The sequence below is a fragment of the Semicossyphus pulcher genome, unplaced genomic scaffold (genome assembly GCF_022749685.1).
Source record: "Semicossyphus pulcher isolate SPU_LCO1_2020_fin unplaced genomic scaffold, fSemPul1.0.p SCAF_6, whole genome shotgun sequence".
Taxonomy (NCBI): Eukaryota; Metazoa; Chordata; class Actinopteri; order Labriformes; family Labridae; genus Semicossyphus; species Semicossyphus pulcher.
In genome coordinates, this window is record NW_027211737.1 from 22,505,210 (window position 1) to 22,531,622 (window position 26,413).

The 26,413-nt window shown below is 44.5% G+C and overlaps 1 protein-coding gene across 1 annotated transcript in view; it reads right to left on the bottom strand.

Annotated features, from left to right (window-relative positions):
* Positions 1–1,405: 1,405 nt before the first annotated feature.
* Positions 1,406–26,413, bottom strand: part of pdlim2 (PDZ and LIM domain 2 (mystique)) — a 40,109-nt gene continuing 15,101 nt past the window's right edge. The window contains exons 4-10 of the mRNA XM_069682903.1: positions 25,589–25,658; positions 24,970–25,118; positions 23,197–23,260; positions 9,603–9,721; positions 5,367–5,515; positions 4,204–4,315; positions 1,406–2,679 (exon numbers count right to left, since the gene is read on the bottom strand). Of these exons, the coding sequence (XP_069539004.1) occupies positions 2,487–2,679; positions 4,204–4,315; positions 5,367–5,515; positions 9,603–9,721; positions 23,197–23,260; positions 24,970–25,118; positions 25,589–25,658 (856 nt within the window). The 3' untranslated portion in view covers positions 1,406–2,486. The remainder of the gene's footprint in view (positions 2,680–4,203; positions 4,316–5,366; positions 5,516–9,602; positions 9,722–23,196; positions 23,261–24,969; positions 25,119–25,588; positions 25,659–26,413) is intronic.

The following is a 26,413-nucleotide window of genomic DNA, read 5'->3' on the forward strand; positions in this document are numbered from 1 at the left end:
AATGTATGCATACATTGTTTTGCTACATGTATGTTAAAACTGATTTAGATCCTACTCACTCCTACATCTCCGCACAGTGGTAATTAAATCAGCCTTTTACTTTATATAAACATTAGTCATATTTTCCCCCTAAAAATACTGTAAAACACAAGTTACATAAACATTTTGTGCAATCCAAGAAATTTACTATTAGTCATTGTTCTATTTTTGAGTTACAGTATTTTTCCCTCTGTCATTTTCATTCTTTCCAAAGTCCAGAGGAACTTTTGAACTGCAGTGACGCTGCCCTCTTCTGGCGAGCGTGAAGTAATGCCGTCTCCCCGTCTGTGTGGCCTTCTGATCTCGACCTGTTCAGTCGAGGCAGACCGTTGTTCAACGAGTCTGGTTCTGTTCGAGGTTTCTGCCTGTTAAAATGAAGTTTTTTTCCTTGCTAGTGATAACGCGTGCTTATTGATGGATTAATGATTAATGTCTCTTAAAATACTAAGGACTTTAAGCAGTGACTGTCTACTACGGGAGAAAGGCTGGTTTGCCATAGTCAGTACAACGTCATAGTGTAAGCAGTAATTATACGTCCTTTATTTGACACTGGTATTTCGTTTATATTCTTATCTACCTTTAGTTGTTGCATGGATCGTTAGTATATTTGTTAAAGATAGGCCTACCTGCTAATTTGACCGTTTTTCAAATCGTTGCTTAGTGACATTGCCGCTACGGCAACCCGTTGGAATGTTTCACAGGCGCTAGCCGTCCCTCAGCCGTCACTGCTAAAAGTCCCTAATATAACAAAGGAGTACAGTCTAGGCCTGCTCCAAGTTGAAGGCTGTGAAAAGCAGGCAAAACCAGCTTTGGTCCCAGACTTCTGCTTGTTGCACTGAGATTCACATTCATCAATCAGAGGTCTATAACACAATTCAAGTTAAAACTCACCCTTCAAATATGCTGAATAACTGTCCCGTCATGTGGGTGACGCCCTCCCCGTCAAACCTGCTGTCTCAGAACAGGGAACAGGGTCCACTCCCCTTTGTTAATGCTGGAAACTCCATCCAGCACTCACACGTTTTCAACCGATGTGATTAATTAAATGATAAACTGGGAATCTGAACAGGAAGTGGAGTTACACATTATTCTTCAGATTATGCTCCATCAGAGACAGATCTGTCTGTGATGTCAAACTGAGGTCATCAGAGCACCTTAACAGCAGTGTTGCCAAAACAGATTCCTGTAGGACAGTGCAAACATTACAACCCTTACCCCAAATAGAGCCTGTATCGTGTGTGTGTGTGTCATAGTTGGAAAGCATGTTAAACTTCTAACATCCAAAAAACACATGTATGGAATGGTATCATTTAATGCCATAAGTTACATCTTTGCTTATAAGAAGAAGACCCTTGCCAAGTGCTGATAATAATAATAATGTGATTTTTTGTGTGTAAAGTGAATGCTGACATCATCAGAGTGATGATGCAGGCAGAAATTTAAACTGGTAATTCAAACATTGATCATCAGCGAGGAAGCTTCAGGTTGTGCGATTTTATTAAGTGCCACATGAAATGCGAACATCATAGTGTATCTCTGAGTACTGCTGTAACTGGACAAGTGTAGCATCATCATCAGTTGTTTTCACACCATCTGTCCTGTGCATACGTTATGCATTTTAAATGTTCTATATTAAAGAATCACAAAAACATCAAAAATATTTGTATATTGTATGAATCTAAAGTCCCTCATAAGAAACAAAACAGCAAAACAAGTCTGTAAATATGTTTTTTTCATCATTTCTACTCAAATGCTGCTTACAAAAGAAATATAGAAAAACTCAAGAAGGGCTTTTGGCCTGAATCTAGCGCAAAATTCACAAACTGCTTTTAGTCTGTAAAAACTTGGACCTTCCTTCTCTTTCTCTCTCTCTCTCTCTCACACTCACACACACAGTCACACACACAGATGCAGGGGAGGAGTGCAGAAGCCACCACATGTTTGCATGTAAAAGCACTCACCCACACACACACGCACACAGCACTGTGTCTGTACAGTACGTCTTTAAAAAGGCATGCAGTGTAGGTGAGATTTTGGTCCCTTTGTGTCAGCAGCAGATTCAGCTGATCATGCAGATCCTCAGAGAGTCAGAGGGCCGGTCCTGTTGTCGAAAGCGTTTGTGTTTGTAAATCTGGCCTTAGTACAATGTGGCTGGAGTCCACGGCAGCTGTGCACCATTAGAGCTAAGAATAAACCTAAAGAGACCGTGGAGGGTGGGCCGTATGAAAAAAAAGCCCCAATTCTCATACAAAAATAAGAAAGGCAAGAATTGAATTATAATATTGCAAAGCATGGTTAAATGAGAAAAGAAAATCCTGTGCCGTGTTGTTGACAGTGTCCACCTCTGTGCACGATCCAAAGGTCTGTAACTGAGTCAGAGGAGGCGGAGCTTCAGGCAGGCGAGCAGCACTCTACGTCCAGAGCGGGGCAGGTGTGGAGAGGCAGGTTTACTGGCGAGGGGACACGGTGACTTGAGGGGAGCTACCTGCGCTTTGGTGCCTCTGGTTGGCGTGCTTCTCACAGTACATCACATCTCCAAACCAAAAGTGACCTCTCATCCTGAGGTTGAGCCCGCAGTCTGAGCAGGTGTAGCACTCCGGGTGGCGGTAGTGGTCGTCTGTGATGCGCACGGCCAGTGTGCTGCGGAGAGAAGAACGAGGTCAGACAGCAGAAAGTATGTGACGACAGGGTGAAACGATTTCAATGATTTCAATGCAAAGAGACTCAAGAGATACACAGGTCAGATGGGAAAAACACCTTAGTTTCATCTTAGAGAAGGAATGATCGATGATGCCACAGTAAAAGCACGAGCATGTTAATTTCATATTGATCATAATTCAGATGTATAGTCTTGTTTCCCTCTAATTAAATCCATTGCCAATTTGGTGCCTACAATGTTTCACGCCTTTTATGATTCTTTGCAAACAAAAGGGGCGATGCCTGCGAGCCAGTTCAGGCAGGCAACTCGAGCGGCACTGATTTCACACTTGATGCATCATTCTTCAACCACCTGACAAACAATTCCTCCAAATTAAGCGGTCTATTTAAGCTGCAAGATTTCCGGTCCCTCTCCCTCTGCTCTGTCACTGCCAACGCTGCCGTGCACCAGTGCTGTGTTCATACTTTCAGCCCCACCACCACCACCCCGGCATCTAAAAAAAATGTATGCACTCTTCATGCGTTCCAGGACGAATGCTAATTTGTGTCAAAAGAAAAAAATGTTGTGACGCACATGACTTACAAGCTAGCTATCAGTTATGGATATTCACTGTGTTTGCATTGAATGATGAGGCTGGTTCAAGTCGCGATATGGACCAAGCGTGAGGGGGCTGGTAGCTTGAGAGGTGCCAGTTCCTTTCCTGGGAACTGTTTTATTTGTTTAGCTTTTGCCTTTATTTGATAGGACAGCTGAGGTGAGACAGGGGAGTGGGGGGAAGACATGCACCAAATGATCAGCAGACCGGGAGTCGAACCTGCGATCAGAGCGCCGAGGACTCTAGCCTCTGTATATGGGGCGCCTGCTTTACCAACTGAGCTAAACCAGCGCCCCTTCCTGGGCACTGTTGAGGTGCCCTTGAGCAAGGAATCCGCCAACTGCTCCACGTGCATGTCCATGTGAGCCCCCTCACTCTGACATGTCTCCATTAGTGCATGTCCACAGAGTTCTGTTTGTGCATGCGTGTATTTAGGGCCTTTGTGTGTGTAGCATGTTTCTCCCCTGAGATTAATAAATGATGTCTTCTTCTTCTTCTTCTAATCATAACCTGCGACTATTCCTTCTTAGCTTTGTGTTTTTATGCGACCCATGGACACATATTTCCTTTAGGACGTTTAATCAATTAGCTGCTCGTTGTTTCCTTTGATCTTTAAATGAAGAAAACTAAAACATTTGATTCGCCCAAAAAGGAAGTAAAAATGTCTCATGGGCAAATCTGATTTTACTTGGATTAGTTCAGATAAGTTCAGGATTTAGCTTATTAGGTTGACTGGTGCACTAATAACGTGTTATTACTTTGGACACAAATCAAAAGAGATAATAATAATACAGACGCACACCTTAATACATGTGGAACATCTTTTCCTGCAGGGCGAATCAACAGTGTAACTATTCACACACCTATGTTATTCCAGTGAACGTGTCACTGCAGGTGACAGCGGACTTACAGAATGCTGGTGCCACACTTCTCACAGGTGTGGTTTTTCTTGACTCCTCCCACTGCCGTGCTCGGTTTGGGGACGCTGGGCGAGAGCTTTCCTGGGAACCGCAGAGCTGCCTCTGGAGTCAAACACACACACACGAACACACGCATGAACACAGCTGCACAAAGCGCTGTTCTGACAAGTTTGCATTTCTCTGTTCATCACATCTGCACTGCGTTTGTCTGCTTTCCGTCAGCGGAGCGTGTTTGTGTTTCCCACTCGTCATCACAGCTCATCACCCACAGGACACGCTCCATGTAATGTGGGTTCGCACACATGGGTCATTATCACGTCATGACGGAATGTTATCGCTGTCTGGATTTATTTGCCCCGACACTTATGAAAGCAGAGGGGGCAGAAGGAGGACAGATGGGTTCCTTGATGTGCTGTTCACAACATTAGATGCTCACAGGAGAGCTGCTCCGCACATCCTGCACAGGTGACGGACAGATGGACATAACTCAAACACACTTGTTCTTAAACGGAGCTTCAAACAACTGAAGGAGAGGATATAACTTAGGTTGCATTTGACATTAATACCTTTGCATTATTACTGATACTGATAATGGTTACTGATACCCCTTTCCCACCTAAATTTAGCGCATTGACATGGGTTTTTCAGACACGGGAAGACCAACTCATGAATGCCGATTGTCTCTGGTCTCTTTTCTTCTCGTTACGGTGGTTAGGTCTTTATTGTATCTATTACTCATTCAGTCTGTTTATCAAACTCGGCGCAGACAAATTTGGAGCAATGTTCGAGCTCTGCTCGGATGGAGATGGGTGGAATTTGTAGCTGAGATGATAAGGAGTCGCAGAAGTTACAGACAGAGCATAGCATCACGCCAGAGAGGTGGCGGAGATTAGCGTGTCAACAAGGGTTTTGTGTTCCCATCAATGCAGAGGTGATAATTACCCGGGTCTACTGCAGAGCCATTTGACCCGGGTCTGAATGCCGATTACAGCCTTTCCCATTAAGCAAAAAAGTCGGATGTTAGCGGGTGTTAGTGGGTTTTTTGACCAGTGGGAAAGCGGCTTGAGATAAACCAACAGTCTAAATCTAAAATAGGCAGTGCTTCTTCCTCCTTTCAATCATGCACTTTGGTTTGTAACGCAGAGCCTCTCACCTTTCTCATCGGCCTCCAGGACCTCCTGCAGCATTTTAAAGGTGTTGGACTGACGAGGAGGCGTGCGGGACTCCTTATTCTCCTGGATCATCTTGTACACCTCCGACTCCTTGTCGAACTTCTGCATGGCAAATTCAGAGCTTGAACTGCTGTAAAAAGAAGAAAAAGAAGAAATTAAAAGAAGGAAATAAACATCACAGGTCAGAGGTCACCACATTCAGTCGGTGTTGTGTTCAGTAGAAAATGTAAGTTTATGAAAGACTTGTGAGTCTGGTTTAACTAAATCCAGAGGAAATGAAGGACGGGCCAGCAGCTGGCTTTGAGACTTTGACCTTCCACCATGAAGTCTACGTTGCTCACCACAGGCAAGAGACTAAACAGCGTCCAATCACACATGTTAAGCTCAACAGGACCCTGACGTATCCCCTTACCAGAGGACTTGTTCCTACTTAGAAAACAAGCTGCAGGCCAAAACAAAGAGGACAAAACACTCGTTTGTAAAGCAAAATATCAGGTTAAACCTTCTCAGCAACCGTTATAGTGTGAACTTATCATAAATGCTTTTACTGACACATGATAGATTACAACAGGTATGAGCATTTCACCTGAGGCTATTAGTTCATTAATCAGCCATAAAACATCCATAAAAAACAACTTCTAACTTTACACGTTGTGGGCGTTTCCAGGAGGACTTTCCACAGGAGGGGGCAGGTGGGGACAGGAAGCTTTTATCTTCAGGTAGTTTACGCCGTCAGCTCATTAAGAAATTAGAAGAAAGAACAGTAGCTCACTTTACAAGCACATTCTTCACCCCTGCTGTGCAGGAAACACAGCAACTTTTACTGCTTCTTCCGCACTTGACGTCTTTTTGAACAATAATCCCTCCCAGATTTTAATGCACGTACTTCTTCAGCAGAGGAAGGATAGTGTGTCTGTAGTAAAAAAAAAGAAAGTTCTTGTCTATTTGTCTGGAGGGAGCAGGTGAGTGTTTGCCGTCAGCAGGAACCGGTCGGCCAGGTACACCAGTCACCAGGTGTGGTGTGATTCCTTCCACCTGTCAACCAGAGCCAGTAACTTAAGCTGACAGACTGTCCCATCAGTTGTCACATGCAACAAATCTGCCCAAATATTTACTCCTTAACTGACACCTGCGCTGAGAGGAATCAGCTCATGATGACCCAAACATGAAGTAACTGAGGTGTTCATGGTATTTATTAATCACATGCATCAGCAAACACTTGCTATCTTCCCTGGTGATGCTATGTCAGATCTGAACAGCAAAAATCTTCTCTTCTTCCTTCAATCTGTGAAACACATGCTCAGCTGGACTGAGGTCAGGTGACAGACTTGGCCAGACAAGCACGTTTAGCTGTTTGGCCTGAAATGATCCCTGGTTGATTTGGTTTCATGTTTCAGATCATTGTTCTGCAGTCATGTTGTATTTTTAATGTACAAAAGAACAAAGACTAAGCCCTTAAACACTGCTTTAGTGCATAAATAATTATAGACTTGTATTGTTATTTTATATGCAACACAATGAGGTAATGTTACACGCAAGTGTCACATGTTCATAGGGTTTTTATGAGCTTCAAACAAGGTCGTTAATGTGCTTTCATACATGTATCCTCCCTGCCTGGATTTCAGCTTCAGGCTCAACCTTCCCGCTAAATGAACATGGCTGAAACAAGAGATGGCAACAAGACAAGACAACAAATATGCGACCAAAGCAAACGCTTAGGCTCTTTTTTCCTCTGCATCTCCGAACATGCTTCAAATTGAAAACAGACCTCTAGGAGAACACCCTCCGAGTTCTCCACATGCTCAGCTCCACCCTCAGTCCATTTCCCCTTTTCGCTTCGCTCCCTGTCCCTGCTGAAAGTGCAATCTCAAAACAAATGGAAAGTCGAGGTCAAATGGGAGGAAAACAAATAAGAGAAGTGAGGGTGAGAGGGAGCGGCGTACATCTGAGCAAGCAGATGAGGGCAGTTTGCATTTAAAGAAGTCGGATTTTAAAAAAGTACCTGAGAAGCTCAGAGCAGACTGACATCTGAGAGTTGTGATTTCAATTGTTCTATACACATCTATACAATGAAAGTCTGGGTGTGAAATACAAGCAAGAGGAACAATGCTAATGATCCAGTCAAAGCACATGCATGTAGCCAAAACACACCCAGGATCACGAGGCTTAATTACAGCCACATTTTTAAACCCACGTCCTTGCACTATCAAAGCAAAGCTGGTACATCCTGATGACAAACATCCAAATGACAAAACTCAAAATGACATGACTCACCTCAAACAAAGAAGAAACAAAGAAAGAGAGCTCAACTATCTTTCCGGTAACTGTCCCTGTTTTTCTAACTCTGCGGGGGAAAATCACATCACAAGCAAAGAGCAGGAAAATGAGCACGCACATGCAGATGCAGAACACACACCTCTATCTGAACCAGACGAGACAGAAAAACAAGAGTCTGACCGAAAGGTGTGCCTCCAGGCTCAAACTCATTGGCCATGCGACACGGAGGGGAGGGTAAAAGGGTGTCACTGAGACTGTGATTGGCCGGGAGCAGCAGGGAGAGGCTTGGTGTGCAGGCTGGGGGCTGCAGACAGGGGGCCGATCAGGGGGAGTGAAATTAGACGTTTTGGGGAATATGGGGTGTTTGGATATGACTGCAGTTGCTGACACGTCATATCACTAGTCGTGGTTACCCAAAGAGGGGGGGGGGACTGGGGCCAAAGTCAACCATCCTGCATTGTGAAAACACACGCAGCCGCTCTCCAGCTGAGAGAGTGGACACAAAGGATTGTGTGAGAGACTAAGAGAAGATTTCCATTTCTGCTGGGACAGAAAACATCAGTGAGTCAAAGTGAGTCCAAAAAATGCTCAGAGAGCAGCACCTGCACGCTATAACTGAGTCAAATTACAGCTGCAGCACCTCATCAGAGGGGGCGACACAGGAAGAGGCAAACTGCAGCGCAGGTGGTGGACGAGATAGTGTTTCCCAAAGGTTCAACATGCATTTGGAGCCGTTAACTCAGAGTGCAGCTGCAGCACAGGAGTGAGTCTGGGAGCATTTTAAGTTGAAACAGGGCAGTGCTGTTGATACATATTTTCAGAGTAAGATTGTAAGATTGTCATTAGAAAGGATCACACTCACAAAGGAAACTGAGCACAGTAAAACTACAGCCTCAAACACCATACAGCCGAATCGGCACATCTCTGTTTGAACTTCATATAAATGTTTTACACAGGTAGTGACTTATGCCAGTATTAGGTTTACCTGCATGTATGACTGTAAGCTTTTCAGAACCAGGTTATGTTGATTTCTATGGCTTGAATAGAATACAATAGAATAAAATAGAATAGTACTTTATTAATCCTGAAGGAAATTCTCGTGCCAGGTTGCTCCAAAGTTCAAAAAACGAGAAATACAAAATAACTAAAATATGTGCAATCTATAATATAAAGTGTATGGAGGTTAAATGCAAAGAGACAGTGCCTCATATAATAACAATAGTACAATAAGATATTTAAAAAATAAAGCCTAGTAAAAAGTGATGGTGGCAGTTACAGTTAAAGTTGTATTTGCAATGAAAATAAGAAAAAACCTTATATTGCACGAGATGATGACTGTTAAGATAGATTTTAAAAAGCTGCACAAGATAGTGGAAGTTTAGTAATTTGCACATAGTAATAAATCAGTGGTGGTATTGCACATAATGATGCACTCTATCAGAAACATTGGGTGTAACCCATACTGGCCTATAGATGGCGCTTAATTACTGCCTCTAGATTACACACTAGGTTTATACCTGGAACATGTCAGTCTACTGCTGAACACTTCAGTAACTGGAGAGTTGTGAATTTAAACTTTATCTTTGCACGAGTGTAAATGAGGTTGTAATCTCACATAATATAAAAACTTAAAAATGCGGTTATAAAACTATAATACAGTAACATTTATAGGCAGTATTTTCTCGCTGTGAACGTCGGGAAGTATAAAAATACCTGTTTGTTCATATTCAAGCTTATAGAGGAGGGCACAGTTGGTCTTTTCCCACATTACTAATAGATACAGAACAAGCAATGACTTTGAAAAGCAAATCGATGTATTGTCTTGGATTCTCAAGACTTTTCTTCTGCAATAAAAGGTGCAACTGAATGATTATCCTGAGCATTCACTGTGACATACATCATGTTTGCAGTGAAATACAGCATTTTAAAGTGGTGTTTACCTGCGACGAGGGGACATGGGCACGTCCCGATCAGTGGGGCTCTGAGGTGAGTAGCGTCCCGGTGGGGTCGGAGTCCTGCTGGACACGGAGTTACTCCTGTAGTCTGAAGGGGAGAACTCCTGTGGAGGAAGAGGACACAACAAAGCAACAGACTGTAAGTTAGCATGAACTCCCTGCAGCGGCTGAAACGGACTTGGCAGAGCAGAGTGGAAGAATCTATGGAGACAGCGAGTGCTTCGGCCATGATGCAATGGTACAGTAGAAAAAGTGACACAAAGAGCTACGTTCAGAGCACAGGCAGGAATTCAGCAGCTGGATTACTGCTCCATGTATTGGCACTGAACAAATGTAGAGCCCATGTTTCAGGAAGCTCTAAATCTGAGCACACTGTACTGTATGACAACCTGGAATAAAACAAAGTCTGACATACTGTCATGTAGGATATATTCAGTCAAGATCAAAACGGGGGAGATTTATCAGCAGCTTAAATAAGAGCCATATGTGGAGACAGCACATGCAGAGCACTGGAGACTGATCTGTCATCATCATCAGAAACATATTTCACTGAAACCTGAAGTAATACATTAAAAAATAACACTTAATCATCGTTTACTTGGCAGCACAGGGCACCAAACAAAATCAGAGTTCCTACTGCATGAGTCACGCCCCACATTCCTCTGCTGCAGGCTCATCAGTCTTTCTAATCACAGCAGCCCAAATCAACATCTTATATCTTGATTACCATTCATATCAGAGCTGCACGGACTCAGCTGAGGGATGATGCTGTATGATGGATGATAGATTGTGTGGCAACAGATGTTTGGCACCGACTCCGGTGTTGGTCTGACGGGAAACACAGAGCCAGCGTCGACTTCAATGGTTTCCAGATGCTGTAAAATCTCATGATTATTCATGGTTGTTATGAACACTGTCCCTCGTCATGAAATGGAGACGACACGGCGAGAATCTCATTCAGCTGAACTGAATAAATACTGTACAAACAAAAGTGTGATTCAAGACGTTATGTGAGTATTCGTCTTTTGACAGCAGAGGGCGCTACACACCAACTCTGCACAGGACGCTCATAAACTGAGGCCTCAGCAGACTCCAATGACTTTTTTTAGTGTAACTACAGAAATAGAGGCAGCAGCACACTGCTGCAACTTTATGTGCAAAGGTTGATTTCTTTAACTTTAAGAGGGCAGGAAGGAGACACCACTGGAGCTGACCTCCTGCACATGCTTGCACTAAACACTCAGCACACCTGGACCGAGTCTGCACAGCACATAACTCACCACAGACACTTTTACTGTCAGGAATCCCAACAAACAAATTTGTTTTTAACCACAACACAGTCAGCTATCTGACCATGTGCTTCTGATACTGACCGCTAACTGACCACAGAGAGGATTGTCATGCACTGCTGCAATATGCAAACTAACAAAATTACTGTTTGCGCCACAAACTGTTGCACAACTCCAAGTTTGCAAGAAAAAACAAAGCTATTACTTTATTTCAGGTCTGTGCACAGTCCAGGAAAACTTCTCAAAAACAACTCGAGAAAAAACAAAGCGCACCAAGTTTTTCTCCCTCAACCTTCACCAGCTGGCATCAGTGTTTCTCAGCCTCCGTCCAAAGGAGGAATGTCTCCACCCAACCCAGTACAAGACTCTGTTGGAGCTGATGCTGGAGCTGGATGCTGACACAGTGGCACTGATGGAGTCAAAGATTTATGTCCGATGCCAGCACCCGCTTCCAATTCGGCAACTCTTTGAACAATGTCTCTGTTCGCAATTGAGTCCAATTTTCCTCGTCTTTTTTCCTCCGTGAGTGGGCAGATTAGTGGTGCGTGCCAGGAAGGCTTTACCAGAAGCGATTATTGGGATGTCTCGCTGCGATTCCTCCCACGATAAACCCGGCATAATAACTGCAGGCTCATAAGATCACATATTCCATATCATCAGAGTGCAGCAATAGAGACATGCATGCCCTCTCCTGCTGGGAAACAATCTCAGGAGCATCTACCTGATAGACATGCATGCTTTAGGGATTCTTTCAGGATGACCCAGTGAAGCCATGCAGTATGTGCATATGAATCTACTCTAATGCAAAGCAAGCCTCTGTTATATAAGTGTCTGGCTACTGAATGTGGCTCTCTAACGGCCAGAGAATTACGCCTCTGATCTATGCGACTCAGGAGGAATGCAATGAAGTAAAGAAAAACAAAAGGAAGAGGGAGAAAGATGAAACAAGCGCTCCTCTGCTCGACCTCAGAGGGTTCAAAAAAACTTCAGCTGCAGTTCAGCCATCACACTCATCCATTCTGCCGTCTGCGATGCCAGCCTTTTATAGCAGTAACCATGGCACGGCTGGCAGCGACCTGAGCTGGGCCCCCTGAACCATTTCTGTTCTAAAATCATCATTGTTCCATTGTGAGACATCAAACCATTACACACGGCTGAGCTCAGAGCTACAATGCATTCGGTAAACTAAACCATGGCAGTGCCAACGCTGCCCCTGCGTCTCATGCATCAACAAACTTAGGAGGGGCACAGGCGGGCGGAGGAAGGCCTATTATTTAGTCTAGGCAGGGAGCAGGAGACCAGTGGAGAAAGTCATCGGCCAATTCTTCCAGGTTCCTGTGGCTGCTTGGAGGAGGAAGCTCTGATTAAAGCTGCACTGAACTGTAATCAGGAGCTCATAGTCAGCATACCCAAGATCATTAGGGCAAGGCAATGGTATGCTGTACTGGATACGAAATGCATATAGAGTAAGCTATCTCTGAAGTCTTCCGTAACAAGTTCTGTACTTCGGATGTTGTACTTCACTTAAAAAGGCCCAGAAAATCTACTGTCTCAACCAGCTTCTTATCATGTTTGTTGGGGTCTTAAACTATTTTTGTGAGAGACTTCTATATTTGTGTTTTGATCCACGTTCCAACCCTCACCTATGGCCATGAGCTTTGGGTAAGGACCGAAAGAATGACATCGTGAATACAGCGAAAGTTTCCTCCGCAGGGTGGCTGGGCTCAGCCTCAGAGATGGGGTAAGGAGTTCAGACATTCAGAGGGAGCTCGGAGTAGAGCCACTACTCCTTCGATTCGAAAGGAGCCGGTTGAGGTGAATTCGGGCATCTGATTAGGATGCCTCCTCGGCACCTCCCTGTGAAGGTTTTCCGGGCACATCCGACTGGGAGGAGACTCCGGATTACGTATCCCACCTGGCCTGGGAACACCTCAGGATCCCCCAGTAGGAGCTGGAAAATGATGCTAGGGAGAGGGATGTTTGGGCTACCCGGCTTAGCCAGCAGAGGAAAACAGATGGATGTTTTTGTCTTTGCTTTCTGAATGTTTGTTCAGTTGTAAAAAGACAAATTTCCTTGAACCAATCAAAGCTGAGCAGCATCAAATCAAACCAATACATTCCCAACAAAGCAGCTCACCTGAGTTATTTAGTGTAATAATTTAAAGTGCGAATGTTTTTCTTTCTGAACTCTTTAATATTGCTTCATTAGTGCTGGATATTTGATATTTTAGATAAACACTTTAAATTTAGAACAAAGTTTTTAGGGAACTTTAATGTGCAAATGTCTGTCTGCTGAAGATGTCCCTCGTCCCTCTGCAGCAGCAAGACATCTGCTGCAAAGATGGCAAACTAGTCGTGGAAGGTTGTGTTCAAGCTTGCTGTTTATTTGAATCATCCATCCACCCATCCGTTTTCTATACCAGCTTTATCCCTGGCAGGGACGAGGGAGCTGGAGCCTTTCCCAGCATGCTCTGGGAGCGAGACAGAGACGATCCTTGTGTGTCAGCAAAATGTGACATTAATGGGATTCAGCTTACTTTCGAGAAATCGGACACCAAATGTGTCACTTCTGGTGTGCGTGCCTCGTTCTGGACGTGCTAATTGGTAATGTCTGGTGTGACCGGACAAACCATTGTAAGCTTTGTTTAAGCAGAAAGTAAAGGAAGTTTCCAGAAACATAATTGGTGCCAACTTGTGTGATTTACAAAAAGTTACAAACCTGTTTTCAGGAGGATTTATTCTTTTAAAACCATAAAGGTTACCAGCTTTAAATCTCTGTATTAATAATCAATTTTTAAAATGTCTTCAGTGGCTCTTAAAAGCATTCTTGGCTGACTGACCTTACATGTTAAGCTCTGAATAAAGTGAATGAATAACCATGCATGGCTGGTTTATACTCAAGGAAAAGGCTTGGTACTGGTGGGAGAGAAAAGGCTCGGTACTGGTGGGAAAGAAAAGCTCGGCACTGGTGGGAAAAAGTGTCTGGAAAGCTGTGAAAAATCAAAGACAATCGCTTTAAATGAAAACAAGCAGCCGTCGATGATCGGCCACTTCAAGACACAAACAAACAGGAAATACTGAACTGGAGCGGGGGCAGCTGTTTCAGATCAAGGCCCTTGGGAGACGTTGGGGACAGTGCCAGTGGAGAAGCCTTCAGTCTGGCTCCAAGCGAGCCACTCTGCATCATCATCATTACCACCCTGCAGCTTCAATTACAGGGCATGGGCCAGCAGCGCACAGGAGCGATGCCTAAGGGAGCTTTTATTTTAGGAACTTGGTGCTGCTGTAAGAAAGTGCTCTAACTGCTCATTCACTGTCTCCACCACAGACATGACGGCTGTACTACAATGAGGCGGGGGACACCAGACATCCTGGGCAGAGCAATAATCAGAGCCGTGCGCAGTGTTTCCTATCCTGCAGTGTGCGTCTCCTGAGCAGAGACCTGAGGCTGACGGTAACCTACTCGTTATCCACTGTCACTGATGAACACTGCCCTGTAATTATGTCTGAGCGAGGCTGCATTACTGTGTCCATGTTCTGTAACAAATAAAACACAACATAGGGCTGAACACAGGACATCGTTTTATATCAAAATTCATCTCATTAACATTCTTGACCTTTAGATTATTGCTTCATATCCCCCTGCAGCTGCTTAATGGAAGGTCTGAGAGAAAAATGATGATCAAAATAATAACCAGACCAAGCAGTAACCTCCAGGGCTTACAAACATGGAGCCAACACTGAAGAGCCAAAAACTGCAGTTCCACAAGTGGCCACTTGAGACTGGCTCCAAAAGTGAGTCATCCCCCATCAGGCCCCATATTAAAACTTTACAGCACAGTTAAACATTTTCACAGCCTGGTACGAAAATCTGATTTGGTCTCTAAAGCTCATGTCTCTATTCATGACTACTGTAGGAGGTGAATTTCCATAGTCACCTGCTTTGATTGTATTGGGGTTCAAATGTATGCATAATTAGGGGCTTGTTCGCTTTACGTGACAGGTGGTTGGTGCATCCATCTATTATCTATACGGCTCATCCTGTTCAGAGTCTGGAGCCGATCCCAGCTGACATCGGGCGAGAGGCGGGGTACAACCTGGACTGATCGCCAGTGATTCACAGGACTGACACATTGAGACAGACAAACTTTCACGCTCACAGTTACACCTACGGGCAACTTTGGAGTCACCAATGAACCTGACGAGTCTTTGGACTGTGGGAGGCAGCCGGAGTACCCGAGTGGAACCCACGCATGCACAGGAGGAACATGCAAACTCCACACAGAAAGGCCCACTACGTCCGATACGGGATTCGAACCAGGGATTTTTCTAAGCAAATATAAGACAAATAATAAACCTTGTTGTGTGGTTTATTGTACTAATAGACCATCAAAGAAGTCTGTACTCCTGTTAAGAAGAAGCAGTTATCAGTGTGCTCGCTATACAAGTCAGAATTGATGTTGGCATTTCCCCCGTGCTGAGATGACAGTTTAATTTAAGTTACGCAGTTCTTTCATTCATCCGCCGCCCATTCTCCTTCATGAGATGTGGGCTAGTGAGGAACAAGTCTGCTAGCTCTCAAAGCTTCTTTAGTCTAATAAATGAATCAATACTGTCAGCTACCAGCACAAACAAGCATTGGGAAGCAGTCAACCTCGGGTGTAGACTTTGATAACTTGTTTGCCAATCCCTTGCTCCTCTCCAGCCCACCACCCTCTCATCAAAATATGGACATCTGTGGATCCAAAAACCAACATGGTGACGGCCATATCCAAACTCAAGGCTTCAAAACAGCAGTTAACAAACCAATGGGTGATGTCACGGTGTTTAGGTCCATTATTTGTACAGTTTATGACTGGAGCAGAGGGATGATGGGTACAGACGGACGGCAGAAGCTCTTTTAAGTGAGTCCATATCCCTTATTATTTTCCAAATAGGGATGTAAAACTCTTCATATACAGCACTGAGTCCATACTGCAGTACATAAAGTAAGCTTTAAAAGTCAATCCTTTCAATCCTCTTTAATGCTTTCTACATATAGGTTCTTGGCTCAGGCTTACATTGTGCAGCATTCAATAACATTGGAATAAAGCGACAGATCTTCATGATGCCAGTGCTAATACCTCCCCCTCTCTCCATTCACCCACCACGGCAACACACCATCAGACCGCTCCAGATATAAACCATATGCGCAAGATTAGAGGCCAGATGAGCAGCAGAGAGACAAAGACAGCGGCATGAAAATGAGTATACAGTAATTCAATCCGTTCACTGATTCTACTGTGAGCTAAACCAGAGCTGCAGTTTAGTGTAACTTTGTGCACGCGTGACTACAATTTCTATTTGTAAATCTCAACTCAAGATCTGCGCAAACAGATCAATTGAGAGGAAATACTTGCAGAAAGCATCCAGTAAATGCTCCTCTGTACTGTAAAGTCAGTGATTGCTGCAGCTTAACATAAATGAATGTGGATGAGCTCGATTGTGTGTGAACACAAATGGCAGAGTGAATTCTTCGAGACCCCTGAGACAAGCCAAAGCCGTCTCATGTGATCATATTGTACAGTAGGTGGTCCGGGGGAGGCCGGCACTGCCACCAACAGTTCAGAAACACAATGAGGAATGAATCAAGTCGTTTATTTATCCACAATGGTGCTACAAGCAACACATTTTTTACCCCTATTAACTCCCCACAAGGCTCCGACCAGAGCTGCATATCAGGCCCATTAAGCATCTGCAGTTCATTATGGTCGGACTGAAATCGCTGGACTCTACGTTATCTAATTTATGGTAGCATGGACGCCTCTTTTTATACGCATCAAAAAAAGGACAGTGAGACGCTGAATTCAAACCAAGTGTAAGAATCAACACGGCCATAATGAGGTGGGAGGTCTTGATATGAGGCCACATAACAGCTCATCAGTGAAAATCCCTCCATCGAGGTGACAGAGCTCTAATGGTTAAAGAGCCTGACGGCATCACAAGTGGAGTAATTAGCTGAGGCCATCTGGTGTGTCTCAGTCACTGGATTCACACAGAGGTACAGTTACTCCACTGTGTAACATACTACTATATCTCAATACAACATAACGTAGGACAGCCAAATACTCTCATTTCTACAGGAATTTCCCCGCATGGCTCAAACATAAATCTAAACGTCAGAGAGGCATGCGTTTATGGTGTGTCAGTGGAGCAGAATTATCCTTTAGTGTTAACTGCAGATGTCATTTTACCAGCTTAACAATTATGATTTATGACCAACAACCGCAGCCATAGTAACCATTAGTCTTAAACGTAGGTGTTGTCCTGTGTAAAAGCAGGGCAATATATGCTGACAGGTCTGTTTTTGCTGGCATGAATACACTGAGGGGCAGTTATACACGTCCGTCTCTTGACAACAACTTTAGGAATGTTGACATACCGCTCAACCGCCTTCGTAAACAGCACCAACCTGTAAAAAAAGGCCCATCTCTCTCGGCCAACGTTCCCCTATAAAACTTTCAGGGCCGAGCGTCCCCATGAGTGCGCCCGGGGGCCTGGAAAGCACGGGGAATCAAAAGTGCCCCAGTTTGCTTTTCCACTCCAGGGGAAAGAAAAACAGGCGAGCTGATCAATCAGAAGGGATGAGGAGAGGCATGCTCCCCGCGCCGAGGCCACAATGGACCCCCGAGCCCAACGGCTACGAGTCCACGTGAAAGGACCTCACACTGCCCAGTCACAGAGCTCACTGTGCAGAGGAGAAGAAGAAAACATCCCTCCACAGTGGCCACAGCCAGCACCGCTCCCCTGACACTGGCTTGGCCCAGCGCAGCACCGGCCTGCCAAACCAAACAACAGCCCCACTCATGTCAGACCTGAAATAGCACATCGTTCCAAGCCATCATCGTCAAGGAAAAGATATGCACCAAAATGCAGGAAAAGTTACGCATTTGATGGTGAGGGAGAAGCAACTACAGGTGAGGTGATTAACGTGGTTTACCTTTACAAGTCCCTGGTCGAGAAGATGGTTGCTCTCCATCCTGAACCTACAGAGCGTGCGATATAAAGTTTTACATTTAGACCCCTTTAAAAACATTAACCTCAAATTCTATTTCTGCATGCCAAGTATCCGTTTCTGCTCCAAAGCGATGACCGCAGCTTTGCACTGGAGTCCACCACAACCTCCAGAATAGAGCACTCACTAGCGTGCAGGATAATGATGGACAGAGAAATTTATGGGATGGACGACCTATGGAGGGATACTTGGATAAAGAGCTAGCTGACACATGTCACTCAGCCAAGGCCTCTGCACCCAATTTAGCATAACGAGGACACGCTCGGTCTGCATGAGCGTCACCCTGCTGGAGCTGGACATCCTACACTAGGAGGGATATTTATAAAGAAACCACCCTTTCCAAGCCAGGACCAGGCTGCCCGCTGAGGCAACCCTCAGGAACCTCAAAGTGCAGCGACTGCAAACCCAGACACGGAGCCCGGTCCTAATGGCCCAGAGACGGGTCAAAGCAGTTTGGTTTTGGCCCTGCTCATCGCAACAGTGATCTCGATGTGGTCATTTCTTGATGGTATAAACAGATGCTCTGAATCATGACGATAGTTGAAATACAATCTCATGCCTGGCTTCCAGGAATCGAGGATGCCTTTGCTCCTTTTGTCATGGTGGTGAGCTCTGAGAGATTAAAGAGCCTGAAGACACATCACATCATGACAAAATGGGACTACAGAATCAAAGCTACAATCATTAAAAGGCATCTGGACAGCAATGCATTTCTCCACAGTTTTCTTTGACCTCTGACCTTTCTAAGAGGAAAGAAAAATGCAGTGTGAGCTGTTGGGCTGGGTTGCTTCAGAGAACTTCAGCAGGGCGAAAGCTTCCTGCTTTAGCTTGGACACAAGACTTCAGATAAAAAGGTCATGTTCCTTTTATTCAACACACTGCCCTTTAGAGGTCGATCAAGATGTGCTGCACGGGCTTCCTGAAAAACATTCATTCACGTGGCCAAATGTTTATGGTATGGGAAATGCAAAGGTCAATACAGACGTTCTTGTCCAAAGGGAACAGTCAGGTTTAAAGGCAACAGCAGACATGCCACAGACACAACGCTCAAGAAGCATTTTAAGTCAGCTTTGTACATGAAAGTCATTTGTCAACTCTTGGACTCAACGATAAGGGAAAAAGAAATATCTGGGTTTTCCAGCAGCTTCTTGGCCGACCAGAGTCGTATGAAGGCTTAAGTACAGTTTGGGAATGTCAGCAGCTCCCTGGTGTCCGCTCGGCTCCACCCCGACCCCCGTCTCCTCCAGCTCCCATCACACAACGACAGTCCTTGTGACGCGCGGGGAAAAGCAGCACCAGCCTTCCACAGCCTCTGCGATCACAGCCACTATTGTGCACAGGCTTTTTCTCAGGACATCCAACACCCTGGAAAATGGGGGATCCTGTTGCGCATCCCACTCTCCTCACACAGGGAGCCAAAACAGGGGTGGAAAAGCCTTTTAGGAGCTTTTCAGAGGGGCTGATCACCTGATACAGCAGAGCTCTGCACCTCTCAGGCAGGACAGAGGCCCTTGTCATGGGGGCTCCACATCTTAGCACTGGGCTGCTGTGTTCCTGCCAGCCTGAGCAGCATAATGCACAGTGTGCCCATGGCAGGCCTCTTCCCAGCCATTTCCCCACCGAGCGCTCTGAAAGAACTGCACTCACTAATCACAGCTCTGCGGCGGGAGGCTCGTCACCACTTTAAAACCAGGGTAGACATCCCTGGGAGGAAGGGGTCAGCCAAAACCCAAAACTCTCATCCACTAGGCTGGATGATGGTAAACACCGAGGCTGTCAGGCAGAGACGGCAGGGCAAGCAATTCAAATCAGCTTCAAGACCAGCAACAGGAAAAGAGGGCGGAAAAAGCAGTGATTAAACGTCTCAAATTGCCGTCTTCTCAAAACATACAGCTTGATATTAATTCAAAGATACAAAATGAACAGTTAAAAAGCCAAAAAAGGCCGCGTTTATGTTGGAGCAGAGGAAGAAAGAAGGAATGTCAAATCCTCCCAGAGGATTCATGTCGATACAGATTCCAACATAACAGAAAAGAGTGGGAAAGGGTGAATCTTTAATGGTGGGGAGAATGGGAGAAGGGGCGACTCCATAAATACCACAAACATGCGAAGGCCGCCCAGGACATGCAGCTCGGAGCTGTGACAGACGCACATTCATCCTCAAGGGTTCACTGATTAAACTCTCAACCACAACACAGCTCTCGTGTGTTTTATTGGTCGACCAATGCGGAAGTTCACTCCACCGTGGTTTGCTTGCCGCAGCCTCTCCGTAACTCCAAAGAGGGTTTTTGAATGTGGTTTTGGACCGATGCTCTAAACATCAATATCTGTATTAAACAGAGGCTTATAATAACTGATAGTTTCGCTTACTGATTTTACATTTTTCGGTCTGAGCAATTCAGACTATTAGACAAATCTAATAGGACAAGGACTGGGTGTGACGAACCCACTGCTGGTTTAACTCGTTTTGTAATTCATCCTTTAAGACAGATTCAAGCAGCCTTCTAGCTACACAAAAGGTTGGGGGATTGACAAGAGAAAAAGGTACAAGCTGAACTGCTTTCATCCATTTGGATTATGGGAATTGTTGGATTCAGGAGTTTTGAGTATTTCAAGGAACAGTGTCCGTATGTGCAGCGACCCTGCCCTTTCTGGGCGCCAGTCATTGGGCAGTGGTGTGAAGCCTCCAGCTGACCGTCCACAGATCAAGGCTAAAACAGAATGCAGCAACACGGTGGCATCGCTGTTTCTCTCCTCTGCTCTCTGTCTGCAACACACATTAAAAAGGTACTTTGTCCGTCTTCATGAGATGGCAAAGGGTCCAAAGGGTGAATGAGAACCGTCTGCTGTGGCGTGGCTGCAGGTGTGATGGAGAGGCAGAGGAATGACGCAAACATAGCTTGCAGGATGAAGTCTGGATTCGACTGCAAACCTGCAGGTTCCTGTTCCTGTTGTGTTCAGGTTTAGGTCTGTTAATTAGTTTTCTTAAAACAATCAGGAAATAACGTTTTATTTCTCCAGTTCTCGATAACGCCCTTCTCTCTTCACTCTATTTTCACTCATCAGTCACTCCTCTCTCTTTTGCTTGCAGCAGCCTGTGGGTTAAAAACCTGATTTAAAGTCTGTCATTTTTTAAAGACTTTATACTTTCTTGCTGGTATCAAATATTTTTATAATATTCGCAGAGATTGCATCATTTTAAACATGTGGTATCAAAAAGTGTCACAGTACTGAGACTTTTGACAACCCTAAACTCAACCACAAGTTCGTAACAGTCTTCCTATTGAAGATAAAGACTTGAGCCTGATGACATCATTATGAGACTTGTATTGTATAAAGCTCAGTATGGAGACACAGAAGACCATACAGCTGCTCTGTGCAGGCTGAGTCGTATTTCTCTTGTTGAGTAAAATTGTTTTAAGGAATCGGTGGAGTTCCCCTTAAAAAGCACCAAAATTCACAACTGGAATTTGCAGTTTTTTATCTATGATTACTTTTAACCCAAGAGGCCCAAAAAAATTAATAAAAGGACTTGAAGCTAGACAACTTTATCATCTCCAGTCTGGCCTGTTGTCTGCCTGAGGCGTCAGTTGTCCAAATGAACACCACCTATCACACTCATGTCAGTAGAATCTGCCTCAGCAGCGATGCAGTCAGAGAGCTGATTCATGTCTGCACACACAGACGTCCTGCACAGCCGCCCTGCTCTAAAACAACTTGGAGGGAGACAACATGCCATGTGGCTTTGCAGTCACATCTAATTAGTTATTAGGAGAGCCGCGGTCTTGCATTCCTAAAGACTATATTTATCTGGGAGCAGATTTCATGACTGAAGCATTTTATTCTGATAAAGACCAGTCAAAAGTGTTCAGAGTAAGACATGAACACGGTTACATCATGGCTAGACTGGTTCATCTTTCTCCCAGTGTGAGAGAGATGAAAACTTCTCTCAGAGTCTCAGGGGCTGCACGCCGCTGTGAGTGACAGTTCATCTGATTCCCATTTAACATGTAAACAACACAAAGAATCCCAAACTCGAAGCGAGACGTTAAAAATGGACCTTCTCAGCAGCTGCCTCCACTGAGGACCGCTTGAATGTTTTGAAGTTCAAACCTCTGCGTATTTATCTGACTCTGTGTTATAAATATGGCTGGGGTTCCTCGTGCCATTACAAAAGGTCTCGTATGTTTTTTCCTGCTCCGTCATCTCACAAGTTGTATCTTCAGTGGGACCCACGCTCGAGGCATAGCTGGAATAGCTCATGACGAACTTTCCCACAACGTTTTCTCCCTTAAAGTCACTGAAGTCCTTCCAGACGCCTGCGTCGGCCGGCTTGGTTTTGTAGTTGGAATGGTAAATAAGCAGCGCATAGTTTGGCTGCAGTCTCATGATAACCCCACGTCTGCATTTTACCACATGCCATATGTTACAGCTAACTGAGACTAATGAGTCGCCATTCAGACAACTGAAGGTTAAGGCCATTGTTGTGATGGAAACTAATCTTTTTTTTCCTCTGAATGAAACAGCTCCAGACTGTTCAGCTTAATGCCAGATATTTATAATGACTGACCTTTGAAGTTTATACACTCCCCGCTATAAAAATGTCAAACCCTCTCTTCATCCTGCCAGAAAGTCCACATACAGTAGAGTGGAATCCACGCAGCGTTTGGAGCCTATCTGCGGTACTGAAGAGTTACAACTCCAGATGAAAGGCTGATGAATGAAACATGCTGTTCTTACAGGCTGAGACAATGAAGGCAAAATAAACAAATCTGGTGGAGTCGACGGGCGAGGAACAAAAACCTTCAGCTGCATTGATCCAGTGAGCTGCAGCCTAAAACTGCAGACTGATGACGGACTGAAGACAAAAAGCATCTGAACATTTGAATGTATTTGCTCAGTGTCATAAACTACCCATAGATCCTAAAGTGATACATGTGCCATGATCTTGTCATCACACCACCAAAGAACTAGTCGCTATCGGCGATGACAGCTGCAGGAGACACACTCATAAGAACCAGTCGTTATCCAGTCTGATTAAAGACTGTTGTCTTATTTTTTTTATGTTGTTATTTCAGCTGCGTCTCTTCCGCAGGGTGGAGCGTTATCGACTACACAAATGATTGATAAGTCTTTACTGCAAAGCTAAGAAAGCTGGAAACTCGCTTCCCAAGCAGCCGTTAAAAAAAGAATAAATAGAGGATTGGGATGGTTTAAAGAAAACACAGAAACCAACCTGTGACAGCGGTCTGGACAGTCTGTGACTCTTCTCCTCTGGAGACCAGGAGCGCAGCTGGAGACTGTAACAAAGACAACAGAGGCACATTGTTATCAGTGTGATGAAGAACTTTAATTTGTCTGGTACTTGCCGCATTGGCCAAAAACATTCCTGTCTTTTTGTTTCATGTATTAATCATAATTTTGTTCACTGATTTTCCAAATGTGGTCAGATGTAGTTAGAGCTACTTGATTAATCGAGTGAATATTTTCTTGTTTCTTTGTTCCTCTGTAACAAAAAACTTTATACCTTTGGGTTGTTAACAAAACAAGACAGTAGAGAACATCATCCTGGGCTTTGGGAAACACAGATCCACATACAGTGTTTTACCATTTTATTTACCAAACAACTAATGGATCAATAGAAAATTAGACATTATACTCTCCGGTAAGCAGCATGGAGGCCAGTGAAGATGTTACGGTGGTTAGGTCTTTATTGTATCTATTACTCATTCAGTCTGTTTATCAAACTCGGCGCTGACAAATTGGAACGACGTTCGATCGCTGCTCGGACGGAGGCAGGCGGAATTTGTAGCCGAGATGATAGCGGAGATTAGCGTGTCGACCCGGGTTTTGTGTTCCTATCATTGCAGATCAGAGCCGAGGCGATAACTACCCGGATCTACCGCAGAGTCATTTGACCCGGGTCTGGATGTGGATTGTAACCTTTACAAGTAAGCAAAAAAGCAGAGTGTTAGCGGGGGCTTAATATAAAATTACAAACACGAAGATAGAGGATTTTATCCATATTGCCCTTTTCATATGTTCTCTTAAACATATGATAGTTCTGCAGGTTCCTCATGGAGATCTGCTTAAATGTGATACAACAGTGAACTTAACAGCAGATTTAATGAAAATAAATTATTGATGCTTTGAAAAGTAGCAGACTGATGTACTGCATAATTTCTCTGACAATTGTACATCTGTTTAGTTTATAATAATTGTAAGAATAATATTCACAGATAGATCGTCAGCTCCATCAGTCCAGATGACGGATGTTTAGATGTTGACCTATGACCTACCAAAAATATTTGTGGAGAGTAAACAGGCGAGCGCACTCAGAGAGACGCGGTGAACGTTCCACATTCGGCCTTTTGTTAACCTGAATGCGAACGCTGGAATGTGATATCCTGTGCATATCCTTTGTTACTACAGTACAATCCCATGGCTCCACTTTCTGTCTGTTATTCCCAAACCTATTGACTCTGGGCCTGTTGTGGAGTCAAGAGAGCACTTGTTGCAACCTTTTGTCCAGATGTAAGCCTGTTGAAGCAGTGAATGGACGAGGCTCTGAAACCAACTCGACCGTCCATGTGAAATGTGGAACTCTGAAATGTCTTTAGACTTTATCTTAGAGCCTTTGGGCTGAAAGAACGTCCTTTAAATCTAACGTTTCAGGCTGATTGTCCAAACTGTTATTTACATGTAACCAGAGCGCAGGTGTTTGACTCCAGACGGTATAATCCTTTACTTCGGTTACAACATCGATAAGTACACTAACAATGCAGGAGAGGGTTCAGTATCTGTTCAGTATTTACAACTCTAAATACTAATCCACTGATGCATTTGCTTACATTTTTAGGAGTGTGTGGTCTAATGTGGATTTTTCCCACTGCACTACTTTACTGACATTAAAGGATGAAGGCTGCATCTGCCTCAGACACCTTTGTGTTATTAAGCATACAATGCAGCCAGAGAGTGACTCTCATATACTGCAGGTCAGGTGAGTTACCCCTTGTTGGTGGGAGTCAGCTGCTCCCTCTTCCCGTCGGGGCTGGCAGGAGGATTGGGGGAATAAGGCCCAGGCGACAGCGATGCAGGGCTGGAGATGGTGTACTCTCTGTAGTTCTGGTTCTCATCTCGACTCACGATTACGGCCTCCTACAAAACACACCATCAGAGGAATGTTTTTAGTATCTGTTGAACATAACTTGATCTTTACTTCTGCATTTCTGGTGCACAAGGAATGAACGGCTTAATTTAGAGATATAACTGACACCTGTGAGAGAATTTAAGCCCACGCAAGCACACAGAGGAAAATGCTGTTTCCTCGAACATGTCTACAGGATCCTGTATCAACATGTATTACAGGTGCTGGTTTGAGAGTCATATGATCTCAATAGGACACATTAACAACTAATAAATCACTCAGATTTCTCATGCAACTTTCATCTTGATGACAGTAAAACAGGCAGATATTTGAAAAACAGATGTGTGATGCGTGAATTAGCAGAGATGAAGCAGCGTTCCCTGTGTAGTCAAAACAAGTTATCCAAATAAAACAGTAAAACATCTATGTGCCATTTAATGTCCAGTGATGAAGAGAAACAGATTAAAGCGGCAGCACTGACCTGGAAGCGTCCGGTGAGCTGCTCAGGGGTGCTGATGCCGTTGGTCTGTCCGGGGACGGGAGGTTCAGGTCTTCAAAAGACAGAAAGCAACAGAGGTCAAGTGACTGCCAACACAGATGATATTTAACAAGCTACAGTGTCATCCTAGCACGTGGTAAAGTCTGATCCCATCCAATCAACCGAGGAAGCTCATGCATGATAAGCAAAGGATTTAAAAACGGCTCTACATGACATCCTGGACAAGCTGATGTCTTCACAGTTTGTAATATCTTCAAGAAAGAAAGAAATGCTGAGCTTGGGAAAAATAACAAAATATCTGAGGGGTCATAATTCTTAGTGCGACTCGCTTTGACATCTCCTCATGCTAACGTCCTGGCAGACATACATTGGTATGTTCCCATGAATCTCTGAGACTGCAGCAGAAGACCAGCACGGCACACTCTGTCCCCCTTTCAAACACTCTCCCGATGGATCTCGTCTTTCCAACTAGTCACTTTTGTTTGACTTTCTTAAATAGAAAACACATTCTGCGAGCAGTTCCATCATTGAATTTGGAGGGGAAATATGGGCAGTATAAGCGCCAATGCAAACACACAATGCCCCCCCCCCCAGCTGCAGGACCAGAGGCTGACTGGCTTTCAGCTGAGCCCGGGGTAATGAGGCACACAGGAAGGCCTGGATGCCTGTGGTAAATCACCCAGAAACACACCGCTCGTGGCCTGAGCTCCACAGAGAGCGCATAAGAGAGAGATGGCAAGAAGATGAAAACTAATACAGCAGCCGTAGGACATTTCTCCCCGTAGGAGAGATAGAAGTGTGACAGGT